The 14556-nt window shown below is 39.9% G+C and overlaps 1 protein-coding gene across 1 annotated transcript in view; it reads right to left on the reverse strand.

Annotated features, from left to right (window-relative positions):
* The window catches only part of LOC104412031 (type II inositol 3,4-bisphosphate 4-phosphatase-like), a 57297-nt gene extending 43704 nt beyond the window's left edge, over positions 1-13593 (reverse strand). The window contains exons 1-3 of the mRNA XM_010022624.1: positions 13503-13593; positions 2498-2720; positions 803-847 (exon numbers count right to left, since the gene is read on the reverse strand). Coding sequence (XP_010020926.1) covers positions 803-847; positions 2498-2588 — 136 coding nt within the window. The 5' untranslated portion in view covers positions 2589-2720; positions 13503-13593. The remainder of the gene's footprint in view (positions 1-802; positions 848-2497; positions 2721-13502) is intronic.
* Between the last annotated feature and the right edge of the window lie 963 nt (positions 13594-14556).

Here is a 14556-nt window from a genome sequence, read left to right on the forward strand (position 1 = left end):
ATCCCTGACTTAGGACATTAGCCAGGAGTATCAGTCAAAACCAAGAGATTTACACTGTTATTTACTACCCGAGCAGCAGTGGAAGTCAAGGTATAAGATCACTCACAGAGCTGCAATGACTCAATCAATAATGCTGCAGAACATAAATTCCTACTAGAAACAAACAAATGCAAAACACAAATACTGACACCATGAGTGAACAGAGCTCCGTTCAGCATGAGCCCAAACAAGTCTGAAAATGACTTTACATTGGTTTTACACTTCTGCCTGCTGGGGTACATTTATCACTGAAAGCAAGTTCTCCTGATGTACAGCTCATCTAATTTGCAGTCACTGCTTGTAGCACCTTCCTCCCCTCTCCTATGCCACATCATGGTCATTCTGGGAGTTTATCACTGGAGTACAATGACTATTACCTATGCCAAATACAATAGTCACATCACCTATAACATGTATAAGAAAGGCACAAAAAAGTTACAATAACTTTTAACAATTATTACAGCACAGTAATTCCCCAACACAGAGCCAGGCCCTTCTCCATGCCAACATTCAACCATTTCAGCAGAAACAGTCCCTACATGAAAAAACACTAATCAACAAAGTTTTTGTAATGCTATAACTGTCCAGTTTTCAAAAGGCATCCAGGTAAAGCTATCAAGATAGAGTTAAGATAATCTAAAAATTATTGTATCAGACAGAAGTTCACCTGCCTCAAAGGGGACAGCTTTGGGGTATCAGCTAAATATAGACTCTTCACATACTCAGGTCATTGCAATTCCAAGACGACAAAATTGTATCTTACCAAGACTGAACTCCAGCTTTGGCTCGTTTGCAATTCTCTGAATACCTTTCAGGAAAAAGAAAAAAATATATCAGAAATAATTAGATTTCAATGTCTAGCTTCCTAATACATAATAAAACTTTCACATGCCTAATTCATACCTCTAACTAACTGCCATTAATTCTATTTTTGAAGAAGACATTTTTCTTTTTAATAGAAACTTTCTGTTGCTGGGAAAGGAAACCAAGGGGAAAAAAACCCAACAAAAACGAACCAGCCTTTTATAGTTCTACTTGACAAGTTGTGTACTTGTAAGATTTTCTATCACAACAACTAACAACATATCTGATGAAAAAATATTAAATCTAATGACTCATTTTTAAGTACTGATGTCATCACATTAAAAACAGACAAAAAAAAACATTCTGTGGAAGTATGTAAATCGGGTTAATACAGTAGACTAGAACAGCTACATATATATTGTAAAGCAACAAACCCAACTTCTTTTTGGTTTTGGAAAATAGCACATTAATTCCTTTTCTCGTATACCAAGAGCAATAAGAACACTTCAATTCCCTTGATTATGGAATTATATTCTAGTGCGTATTTTAGAGAAAAGGCCAATATTTTCTTACTGCACTGAAGCAGTGAACCACAGAGCAGCAACAAGAGAAATGTAGGAAGGATAATTAAAAAACACAGTTGTTCACCCACTGCAGGAAGTAATTGCATCACAACTATGGTATCAATGAACCTCGTAGAAATTAAACTGTCTCTTGTTGACATTTACATGTTGTCTCCAGTGAGCATTATTGAGTATTTGCCATTACTGAAGAAATTGGTCAGATGGGAAAGACCAAGTATATGAACTGAAACGCAAGATTTTTGTTAAAAATTAAAAACGTTTAAAAAACAACCCACAAAAAAAACCCAACCCACACTGTTCTCACTACTATAGCTAATCATTCAAGTCTGTGCTAGAAAAATCACAGCCGAAGAGCTTAGAAAGGCCTTGGTCAATAAGAGATAACATGATTTCATTTTATTTTATTTCTTTTATTGGAATTATACCAAATTTCTGAGTTGAATTCTGCTACTAGCAGCATCAGCATATTGGTCTGGAACACCTTTATCAATATGCGGTATCATCTGTATCAAGGATACGGACTTAATTAAGTAGCTGGGTAACTGAAATATAGTGCCCAGACTCCAGAGCACTAAAGATGACTCAACATATGGCTACGTGCTTTCAAATCCCCAGAGTCCTTTTGTATCACAAAAAACAAATCTGCAATACTAATTTAAGTATCACTAAAGCTTTGTACACATTTATCAAAGCTATCAGGCTACATTTACATATTCATATAGGACACATATGAACATTTTACATGTTCATATAGGACACAAAAGAGAAAAAGAATAACTAAATAACGTCTAAATCTTAAGAAGAAAACAGATTAGGGAGACAAAGTCAGAAACAGAGTGATCACACATTTGTTCCCTGAAGGTTATCTGCATAAATAAAAATACATCAGGTAATGACATTTAAAGATAATTTTCATCAGTTTACTGCCTCTACAACTGCACTTTGTCAAGCAACAAAGTCAAACAGCATTATGCACCCTGTTTGTGAATCTACTTGTAGTGATACAGAGAGCAGGCCATTTTTATTGTACCACTCAATAATACTCAATAAAATGAGTATTATGCACTTACTCGTAAACTGTGGCTCTCCTAGGCTATCTACTTGGGATGAGGGGACAAACTGTCGTGCTTCATCTGATGATCTCTCCTCTTTGATTTCCATGATCAACCTCCGGAGCTGCTGAATTTTATTCTGCAAACCTTCCGAGTTTGCCTCTCCCAGTGCCACAGCCCAGGATTCGCAGTCTGGCTTTGATGCAGCTTCAAGGTAAAGATCTGGTTCTCCGCTCTGAAACTCTGCACTCAGAAATCAAACACAGTTTTTAGGATCATGAAAATATTGATGTCACACAATTAAAAGCATCACACACACATTTTTTCTCATAGTCAAAGAACCATGCACCCCAGCCACCTCTTGAATCAAACTCCCAGTTCTTTTGTACTCAGTGCTGTACTAAGTCTATCCCCAGAGTGGTTCTGAGAGCTATTAACATATTGCTAAACTAGGTGGCAGAATCAAACTGAAATACGAAATCCTTCCTTAGCACAGATTCCACAGCCTAGCAGCTCCTCTGTGAAGACTCAACAGGTTGTATATGGGAGCTTCTGACCTCATTAATATCCACATGTTGTTTGCTGTTCTGCCTGAAGTCTAATTGTTAAACAATTAAATTCTCTAAGACTAAATGAAAAAGGAGGGGAAAAAAAAAAAAACCCTGAAGCTCCCAAGGAATCCAGGTAAGTAGCAAGGGTCAGTCATTTGATTAAGATTAGAACAGGAAGAAAAAACACCTAAGGCATTTCAAATTCCGCAGTGTAGATGGCTTCACAGAGGCACAAATTCAATGTGACATTTAGTGCAACAAGCACTGAAAAGAACAAACTGAGAAAGAAAAAAAAAAATAAAAATCAATGCTTCTTTAAAACAAGTTACCAAATGATTTAGAAACATAAAACTCTATAAAACACCTGTGCTACTGTATTAATCAGGACTGAAGTATTTGTTTGGACATCAGAATCATTTTGATCCAAATAAGCCACAGATCACATTACTGGATGAAACAGAACACTTAAATGTTTTCATACTTAGTTTGAAAATCCAAACAGCACAGAGAAGTTTTTTTCAGTACAAAGTAAGCTTAAATTCCCTTTTACTAGCTTGAGTATCTGACCTTGGGCACTTACCCACATGTTATTCTAAACCCGTTTGCACTTCATAAACTGAGCATCTGCCACTTACAATTAACTCCGTTTTTATTGTTGGTGGGGGGAACAAAAGATGCAAACCTCAAGTCTGGAAGCCTCCTAAACTTTACCAGCAAAAATCCCTGTAGAGGTAAGACAAGTTTCTTGGTGATGTATCTGAGGAAATCCGTGTGACTGCAGCTGCTGCTAAGAATGCTGGATTAGATTTCACATACCAGTCAGACTACAGAATTCACGCGGAAAGACTGGAAAGAAGAGCAGAAAGTGGAGGAGTCTTTCTGGATTCACAGGCAACTTAAGAAGTGCTAATAAGGATTCAAACTCTAGCCTCAACCCTGTCTCAGTCATAAAACAAGGTATTCTGTTCTTGAGACAAGAATATTCAAAATCTGAAGGAGCTACATATATTCATCAGATCCTTGTTTACACACAAAATGCCCACTTGAATGAACAAACCTGAACAAACTGCTTTTTACCGTTTGTCAAAAATGAATTTAGAGACACAGAAGTTTCAGCTGGAAGCTCTTATGGTATCTGCTACTGCATTTGAGCCATGATGGCAGTAACCTTCAAAAAGACTGAAAATCAGAAGAGGTGATAACTTTTCTGATGCTCTTTCATAATACTTTGGAGCTGCCAGTGGAAAAAGGAAAGGAAAAGAGGCAGGTAGTTAACCAGCATCATGACCAAAATTAACCAGCACTCATTCTAGTTAAAGAAAAAAAAAAAAAAAAAAAATCTAGGCATGCAAAACACCTGCTTACACCATTCAGCATTTAAAACAACTTTAATAAAAGCAGCCTGAAAATCCAAGATACATTAGCTAAGGAAAGACTTCAGAGAAACAAGCCAACGCTTAACATCCAAAATACGAGTCCAAGGTGTTCTTTTCTTTTTTCTCTTCATTTTTAAATGTAAATAGGAACAGCGATCTTGTCTTGAAATATCCTACCAGTAGCTAGAAAAAAAACATCTGCTTTGGGAGGAAATCAATGTTTTGCAATTGAAATCATGCTATTTATATTTACTTCTTCGCTGTGGAAATCAGACTGCCAAGCACAAAAAGCATACTGAATCACCCTTAATATGCACGGAACACAAAATGGATAGTGAAATGCAGTAGGACTGGGCATAATTCACTGTATTCTGATCTAACAGGTGCCAGGTTTGCGATCTGGAAATTCATTCTAAACTATCACTTCAAAACACTACAGTCTGCTATATTTAGATCTTCAGAGTACTCTGACAGCTAAGTTAAATTCTGAAAAGCATATTAAAATACCTGAAAATATTCATCACTGCAAGTGTAGAAAGTTTTATTTTGCAGATCCAGCAGTTGGCAAGTCATATATTTCCCACAGTGTTTCAATGCATGTAATGTTTACGTACAAGTTCACATACTAGAACACACACAAGCCATGTCCAAAATGCACACTGGCAAACACGTCTGTGGCAAGAAAGGAGCAGACAGGTTTGTTTATATAATAAAGATCATCAGCTCTTTTCTCTCCCAGACTATGGGGACTGTTATTTTAAATCAGCTGCATACAGCAAACCCTAAAAAGCTCAGACAAAACTTAGTTGAAATGAGTCTGAAATTAACAGACCCACAAATGTAATGAAAGCCTTGAATGAGTAGCAGACGCATTAGCAGAATTATATTTGTATTGCATCTGAAACGCAAGAGTATTTCACAGGTAGACAAAAGCACTTTATAATTTACAATTAAGAAGTTACTGTACATGAGCATCCTTTGTTATGCTGAGTTACCGTGAGTTAGTTTTAGAAAAAAATCTTGACCTTTTCAGGACATTTACCACTGATTTCAACAAGATCAGTTCCTAGTTTTACTGTTACAATTTCTGAATAAAAGGGCATGTAAGATTTAAGAATATAGAACACTAAGAAAATTTTCTATTTACTTGGGAATCTGCAATAGTAGAACAGTAATTTTCATCTTACTGCTGGACATTGCTAGTAGGTATTCAAGTTCGATTGCATAAACCCAGAGAAGACATTCACACTGTGAAGCACAACAGCTTTCATTGCAAAACAAACACTCAACTAACTAGCCTTAAATTAAGTGCAAAATGGTATGTAATTCTGTCTTCACCTCTTTTTCTTCTTGAACCAAAGGTGGTCTACATAGTTACAAGAAGCAACGTAAGACCTTTTGATAGCTTGCATAAACTCAAAAACAGAAATAAAGGGAAAGATTCCGAGGCCAGACACTGGGACATTGATGTAACCAACAGTTACCTGAAAGCATCTGTCCCAACAATAGATTTGTATATATCTAACTGAATTCATTATCTATCTAAATCAACATTTTACAAAGCTTTGTCCTCAGCTTTTCCCAAGATCTCTCATTTGTTTCCTGGAAGCTAGCAGAGTGCTTAAAAGTAAGAGTACTGCTACTATACTATTTACATTAATACAAGAGCAAATCTAAAAATGTGTGAAGTCAGATGTATTTATATTTGCCATTAAACACTACTCTGCAATTACAATAAATTGCCAGCTATAAAATATTTCTTCTCATTTCTCTACACTGTTAGTTCAGTTCTGAACTGTCCAGCTGAAAACAAATTAATGGTCACAGCTACTAGCCACAGGAGGTGAGGAGGGGAGAGAAGAGGCCATATATCACTAACTTTAATGCATGAAATGGTCTCTAAATGTTAGCACTGACACTTGGATAACACAAGTGACACTTGGATAAAGCTGCAAAAGCACACTAACACTGAGGGATCATTGACAAAATCTGTGGGAACAAATTCTGTAGCAGAGCATTCTGTGTTTGCTCTACAGCAGGTGGATGTAGCTCACAGCCACTTTGCCACTGGTGTTGCTAGGCACAAGTTTTAAAGCAAAGTTTTGTGGTCTAGAAACTGTCCAACTTCCACAGTGTGTTCCAACCCTCAACTTCCAATACCTAAAACCTTCCTCCTTCCGATACCTAAAGCTGTGGCTGCCCCATCCCTGGCAGTGCTCAAGGCCAGGTTGGACATGGCTTTGAGCAACCTGATCTAGTGGAAGGTGCCCCTGCCTGTGGCAGGGGGTTGGAACTAGACAATCTTAAGGTCCTTTCCAACCCTATGCTATGATTCAAACCATTCTATGATTTTATGACTTCCCATCCCTCAACACACAAAGCAGGCAGAAACAGAGACATCACTTACACTGACATTACAGAAAGCTAACCTTCTTGAACTGGAGATGCCTCACTAGCAGGTGCTTAGTGGCCCTTCCAGCAGCTTGCTTTAAAAGAAATTACTGGCAAGATTTAAATAAAACCACATACAAAGCACATGGTCAATATCCAGGATGACAGTCTCTCCTTTTTCTAAAGAATCACTATTTTTCCTCCTATACAAACATGCAAAGTAAGAGAGTTCAAAAAGGTTAAAGGTTGCCTCTCTTCACACACACCAGCAAAAAGTAATTCTCAGGTATTACCTGAGCAGTGGAAAATGGTTGAGAATATCAATGAGCCACTGCCACTCTAAAATATAAAGCGCCATCGCAGCTAACCACCATATGCTGTAACAAAAGTAGAATGGAAGCTTTGATACATAAATTATATCCGCAGGATATTTCTAACACGGACATCAGAGGCTTTTAATTCACAAAGCTGACTGAATTCTATATGCTGATGCATTTCATGTTCAAATTAGCAGTGATGAAATCATCTTGTGGTTACTCATGGTGCTAAGTTAATCTTGCTTTGGAAGTTAAATTTTCAATCAAAGATAAAAAATTTAATTAAAAATTTTATCTTCAGTGTTGTTTTTCATATTTTGCCACACTGGAATAAACTTCAATAGAGATTGCAATGGTAACTTGTATAAGTCCCCACAGAAGCCTGAGGTATTTGAAATTAATATAGTATGATATCCCAGGTTGACTACTGCAGCACAAAACTTTGTTTCTTTTAATACCTGCAGGCTTTCACACATGCCACATCCCCTTTCATTAAGTAACTACCATGTCTATGGCAGAAGCAAGGCAGACCACACAAATACTTAAATACCACAATGGTATCTCAGGATCACTGAGGAGAAATACCATAGCACTCACTTTACGTAGTAATTGAGACCTTTGCAAAGCAGTAGACTGCTTCTGCTTAAAGGAAGTAAATCACATCACTGGCTGGATTATCAGCCTACCTTAAAAAAACGCATTTTTTAATGTGTTTTTAATTTTTAATTTTAATTTTTTAATTTTAAGCAAAAGCAGTCTACTGTTCTGCAAAGGATTCACAGATCTTGATTCTGTGCCTGGGTCTGCAAGAGTAACTGTAGCTATAGAGTGAGTGAGGCATATGCTAAAACAGGGCAATACTGACCTGCCTTTCCAAGCCACTACTACTGAAAGAAACAAAAAGTTCCAAGGTTAAGTTGGTTACATACTACACATGGCAAAAGGGAATGACTGCTATCTTAAGGGTATTCCTATATGCAGGCCTTCCTCCACGCCCCACTGATGCAATGTGTTTTAGATGTAATGTGTTTTAGATGACTGTGACCTTTCATCAAAAGCTCTGTCTTCTTCCTGTTCCCTCCCTTCCTCCTCACACCTCACCAGCCCTACAAGGCTGTTAGAGCACTTATCTCTCCACAGTTTTCACTAAGGGACCACACACAATGCAATTAAAACCATTTTAAAGGAATCTCTCGTCCTGAAAAGCAGAAGAGATTCACAGATCAAGACGAGGCAGTCCCATGAATGCTGTCACTCATCTGATATAATTTCATTGTGCCTGAGTCTGTTGGATTCATCCCCCATTTTGTGTTGTACATCACATGGAAGGAAGGAGGCAGACAGTTTGCTCTCACTCACATGAGGCTATATACAACACAGTGGTCAAATTCACATTGCTTCTGGGACCAGTTCAAATACCTAGCCACACAGCTCTAATTGTCCTGTTCCAGAGAAACACAACAGTAACCAAGAACTACCAACATTAACACAAGTTTTTTGTTACTGATTGCTTATCTGTTTGCATCTGCTGCTCAAACAGTGACACATCTGGAAGCGGATGAAACACTTAGAAGGAAAACCCCAGACACAGATTAACAGTGGTGTGTTGAGCAGTGCCTGCTGCCAGCCACCTGCCCGGCCCCGCTCCTCAGCAGCACTGGGGGAGACAAAAAGCAGCAGCAGCTCATGGGTCAGGTTAAAGACAGGGAGATTGCTACTAATTACTACCAAGGGCAAAACAAACTCATAGGAAAAATAACTTAATACACTGCAAATTAGTAGTGCTGACTAGGGAGAAGGGCCTTTCCCCTCCTCTGCTTTCCCCCTTTTTCCCCACGCTCAACGTCACTCCCTTTTTTACTCCTCTACCTTCCCACACGAACGTTTTGAGGGCTGAGTTGGTTATGATCAGTCCATTGCACTCCTCTGCTGTTCCTTCCCCCTCACACTTCACCCATGGCTGCACAGAAATACCTGCTCCACTGTGGTCTCTCCAGAAGCCGCAGGGGAATCTCTGCTTGGCCTGGAGAGCCTCCTCCCCTCCGCGTGCTCTCACAGAGCTGTTTCGCCCTCACCCTCACCGCGGGGCAGGGTTACACCCCTTCCGAAACGTGCTTCCCCTGAGGCACCGGCTGGAAGCACTGGGTGGGTTGGTGGGTGTGTGTGTGCGCCCCTGGAACCGGTGGGGTCCGTCATGGGGCAGTCCCTGCCGCTCCTCAGGGAGACCATCCTGCAGCACGGCACACACACCCCCCACACCCCTCGCCAGCAGCTGGGCACATACACCCAGCACACTAACCACCGATAATGGGTTTCCGAGGTCCAGCAGAGACACAGCTGTGCTCTAAATAGCCATACTCAGGTATTACCTGTGTCTGGTGAGGCTATGATGCCTGCCTGTATGGTGCAAGCTGAGACCACAGAATCATGGAGTGGTTTGGTTTGGAAGGGACCTTAAAGATCATGCAGTTCCAACCCCCTGCCATAGGCAAGGACACCTTCCACTAGACCAGGTTGCTCCAAGCCCCGTCCAACCTGGCCTTGAACACTGCCAGGGATGGGGCAGCCGCAGCTTCTCTGGGGAACCTGTGCCTGTGTCTCACCACCCTCACAGGGAAGAACTTCCTAATATTTAATCTAAATCTCCCCTCTGTCAGTTTACAGTCATTCCCTCTTGTCCTATCTCTATATGCCCATGTAAGAAGTCCCTCTTCAGATTTCTTGAGGCCTCCTTTAGGCACTGGAAGCTGCCCTAAGGTCTCCCCGGAGCCTTCTCTTCTCCAGGCTGAAGAAGTCCAGCTCTCTCAGCCTGTCTTCATTGGAGAGGTGCTCCAGCCCTCTGACCATCTTTGTGGCCCTCCTCTGGTCTTGCTCCAACAGGTCCATGTCCTTCTTATGTTGGGGGCCTCAGAGCAAATGCAGCGCTCCAGGTGGGAGTAGGGAGCTGATTCTCCCTGCTCAACCTGCTGGTCACGCTTCTTTTGATGCAGCCCAGCATATGGTTGGCTTTCTGGGCTGAAAACATGCACTGCTGGCTCATGTTGAACTTCTTGTCAACCAACACCTCCAAGTCATTCTCCTCAGGGCTGGTCTCAATCCAGTCTCTGCCCAGCCTGTATTTGTGCTTGGAATTGCCCTGATGCAGGCACAGGACCTTGCACTTGGCCTTGTTCAACTTCATGAGGTTCATGGCCCACCTCTCAAGCCTGTCAAGGTTCCTCAGACTGCTCCTGGCTGTATCACTGATGCCCACATAAAAACAAAAGCAGCAGGTAACAGTAAGTGGACTGTATGAGGCTTGCTAGCCTCTCAGTGACACCCCTGAATGTGCCCCCAGTGAGCAGCACACTTCTCTAGAGAGTGTGACAGTTGGTAAATGGGTGCCTCCATACCTATTGGAAGAGAGTCCCCTGCTATTGCCACCCATTGCCTTTTGATGGTGTGAAAATGGTGGTTATTCCTGAGAAGAATCCAAGGCAAGGCAGTTAACATTGCACTGCTCAAACATCTTAGTGCACAGCAGCGGTTTCCAGGTTTAAGATTTTTTTGGACAAAAGGGTTGAAATGCTTTCCTTATCACACCTGCCGGGATTCAGGAATGAATCACATATGTACAAACTGCCACATTCAATCAGATTCTACTCACACTGTTCTGCTAATAGCAACTAGTTCCTGGTACAAGGGCATGCAAGAAGCCAGCCACATACAGAACAACAGTTCACCTAAACAAGCCCTACTGTTTTCTTTCATGGTCTGCTTACAAACCTTTGGAGCTAGGCTGCTTTGGGAGCACTACATTTGAAGCACTGGCAGGATTACCTGCTGCAACTGCCTGACCTCTTCTGTACTCCCCTTATGTTTCAGTGTCCACACCACCCTGAGTCAATGATCAGCTTCACAGTATTACTAGATGTTGCATGAAAGTGTCCTTATTTTTCCTTTCATGTTTACTCCACTGCCCTATATTACATTCTCTTCCTAGATATCCAAATTACTCTCAATTTCTTACTCTTCCTCATGTCTCCTAGGATTCAGCCCTCCACTCAGAGAAATATGGAGACAATTGGCCAAAAGCTCACTCTAACCCCCCCTCACAGTTCCAAGTTGAGCCACCAGCTGCTTATCTTCACCTCACAGCCTGCAAGTCCCTTCCTAGCCATACCCCAAGTTAAACCTCAAAGATCAACTCCACCTCCTTCCATGGAGCTCCTCCTGTGTTCCAGCACAGCTCTCCTCCATCTGTTCCACAAGGAATTTGACATTATGAGCAGGTATGTCCTATTATCCTGCTTTCACCCAAATCCTTTAAAGTCCCAGATAAACATTTTGAAGTTTTTCTGGCTTCCAATGGCCAAGCGATATATTCTTGTGACAGTGCAGCTAGTTTTTCATGATCAGAGACTGCACTGACAAAGATCTCTTCTTAGTTCCTGAGTTTTGCTTTTCTCCCCCATTTTGTCTTCTGCATTTTGTTCTCACCTATGGTACATGGATTATTACCCTTCTTTTGGTATTTTATCCTCACTCAGTACACAATATATCATTTTCATTTGTCTTCAGTTTTGTTCTAATACCTCATAATAGTCTGGCTTTCTTTTTCTTTTCCCATCAAACAAATCATCAGCAGCCAGGCTGTTATCCATGTTCTCTGGCACAGGAAAATTGCCAAGTTTGAAATCCATTTCCTCTACCTGGCTGTCTCTTTATCTTCTGCTGTATTCCTTCAGGCATTCATCCTCATTTGTTGGGTCTGCATACCTGGAGTTCTCTGCACTGTTTCTTCTTTTCTCCTTTAATATGTTTTTAGAGGCTGGTCAGAATGCCACCCTTTCTTCTAACCACACTACTGACCTTCAGAAACTTTTGTTTTGAAAAGTCTGTCTCTCAGCTAGCAATTTCTCTTCCTAACTATGCAAGCATATTCCTTACTCCACACATATTCACTGTCTCTCTCCACAGGCAGCTTGAAGTGCTTACTCAGTGTTCATTGTTGTCTACTTTCCCAGCTTTTAGACTTAAAACCTGCCAGTCTCAATGCCACAGAAACTGCCCTGCTTGCAGATTTCAGAGCTAATTGAGAGTCCTGTCAGAAATCACAACTGTATTCTTGGTTCAGTTTAGTAGCACTATGTTCAAGCATTATAAAAGAAGTGCCAGAACAGAACTGGCATGACTGTATTTATACTCTAACAGGACCACCTCATAAAGCTGATGATTCCAGTCAATGAATTGGACTCGATAAGGGCACAATTAAAAATGTCTCAATTTGAGAGATAATGGTAATCATTCAGTTGTTATACTTCGGCAAAGCAATGCTTCCAAACCCAGAAAGAAGTCCTTTTTGATGCAGTGCCTCAACATGAGGAAGAGACAAGAGACTTAGTTCCACTACTAGAGATCCCCACAATGCTACCCAGAAAAGGATAAACCCCACAATGCTGCCTTCTCAAACATGACCAAACACTAAGGCCAGGTTAGATGGGCCTTTCAGCAAACTGGTCTGGTGGAAGGTGTCCCTGCCCATGGCAGGGTGGTTGGAACTGGATGGTCTTTAAGGTCCCTTCCAACCCAAACCATTCTATATGAATACAGCACAATTAATGTAACATTTCCCTTGAAGTGGAGTGGTGATTCTGCCGAGTATAAAGAAAGTAGGAACTTTTACTAAATGCAAAGCTGGCTATCATCCCACAAATGCAACATAATCTCTTTTCCCCTATAGCTACTTCTACCAGCCTACCAAAATTGCTCTTAGGCCATTACAGCTAATAGAAAACACCATATAGATCTAAGGTCTTCAGATCTCTGCAGTGGTATCAGAAAGAATTCATATCATAAAAAATTTCTACCACAATGGTTATTGGAGATTTATTCCTGCAGATAAAATTATGTCAATCTTTTCTCCAAATAAAATCAATACTTGCACTTAAATAATTATTCCAATTTCTATGAAATAACTAATTTTTCATACTGTTTTTAATAGTTTTATTAATGAAGAGTTGATAGAAGGAGAGAAAAATAGAAGATCCCCTCATTTAATGGTGAGGTTGGCAATAATTAGTCATTCAAGAATAAGATGAATTGGCCATGCATCAATATAAAATCCATACGTACATAATATCTAACAAAACAACCTCAAACGTCTACTTATTGTCAGATGAAGATTACAATATGTGACTTTCACCTGATTTTAGAAAAAGTAAAACAATAGCTTTTAGGATTTTCTTTTTAGGCATGAATTCAGAGAGAAGCAGTGTTTACTCATGGGCATTTAACAGACAAGAGAATGTATTTTAGTTTAATTTTTAGAAAGTTTCAGTGGTCGAGTTTATTTGTTATTTTTGTTGACAGTAAAAATTGACACTGAACATATTGAGCTATGTCTTACTTACTGAGAACTATTGCAACATCTGTTTCACTCCTGAACTCCACAATCCAGCAGCGCTCCAGGATTACCACTTCAGAGGCTTCAGAACTCTGTGAGACATAAAAGATGACACCATGTTAGGATTTGGAACCTGACTGGGAAGTCCTTCTGTTTAGCTGTTCACAGCCAATGTAACATGTAGATATATAAAGACAACAAAGCATAAAAGTCACCAGGCAGATGGATACAGGCATTCTTTAATTACTGATCTGTGCCATCCTACTTCAGCTCTATGAGCTATAATGGGCATAAACTGTTAGACCATGCCAGAAACTAAGAAAAAAGGAACTCAGTAGTTAGCTTTTTCTCATATTGTAGATATTCAAAAGTTTAGCTGTCACCTCATTCCTTAAAAAAAAAAAAAAAAAAAAAAAAATCAGGCAAGACCAGCTCATTCCAACTTTCATATTTACTAGTAAGACTGAATCAAATGTCAGATTCTATTTGAAGAGTAGGATACTTTCAAGGAAACAAAATAGCAATCTTACAGCAGGCATTTCTCTTCAATTTTTATTTAAAAGGAATTTCTTTGTTATCATTTGAAACTCTGAATGTTGTCTCTAGCTATGCAATTCAAATGACACTAAGCAATGTGGGGACCTATTGCAAAGTGCAATATGATACAAATCACCACTATAATTTTTTGAGTGCTCTGCAGAGAATATGCAGACTCTTCTTCTAGTTTAGTATGACTCATTTTTCACAAGAGCGAAGCTATCAATCACTCCCTCAGAATTAATCTTTTTTCCCTTAAAACTTTTATTATCCATCTTTTATCCCTAACATCTGGTAACAAATAACCCTTAGAACATGCACCCAAACACTCTCTCATTGCAGGTTCCCAACACAAATGCTTCAGAGCTCATTCTCTACTTCAGTGAGGTTCTGCAGAGAATAATGTAAATTCTTACTTTAACATTCCTTCCTCAGGTACTTCTTTATTCAAGTGATCCTAAAGATAAAAATTTTTCATATTGTAGACCAATTTTACCAAAAGCCTGAACTTTAGTTCCAT

This window comes from Nestor notabilis, unplaced genomic scaffold (genome assembly GCF_000696875.1).
Source record: "Nestor notabilis isolate BGI_N333 unplaced genomic scaffold, ASM69687v1 scaffold4189, whole genome shotgun sequence".
In the NCBI taxonomy this organism is placed as follows: domain Eukaryota; kingdom Metazoa; phylum Chordata; class Aves; order Psittaciformes; family Psittacidae; genus Nestor; species Nestor notabilis.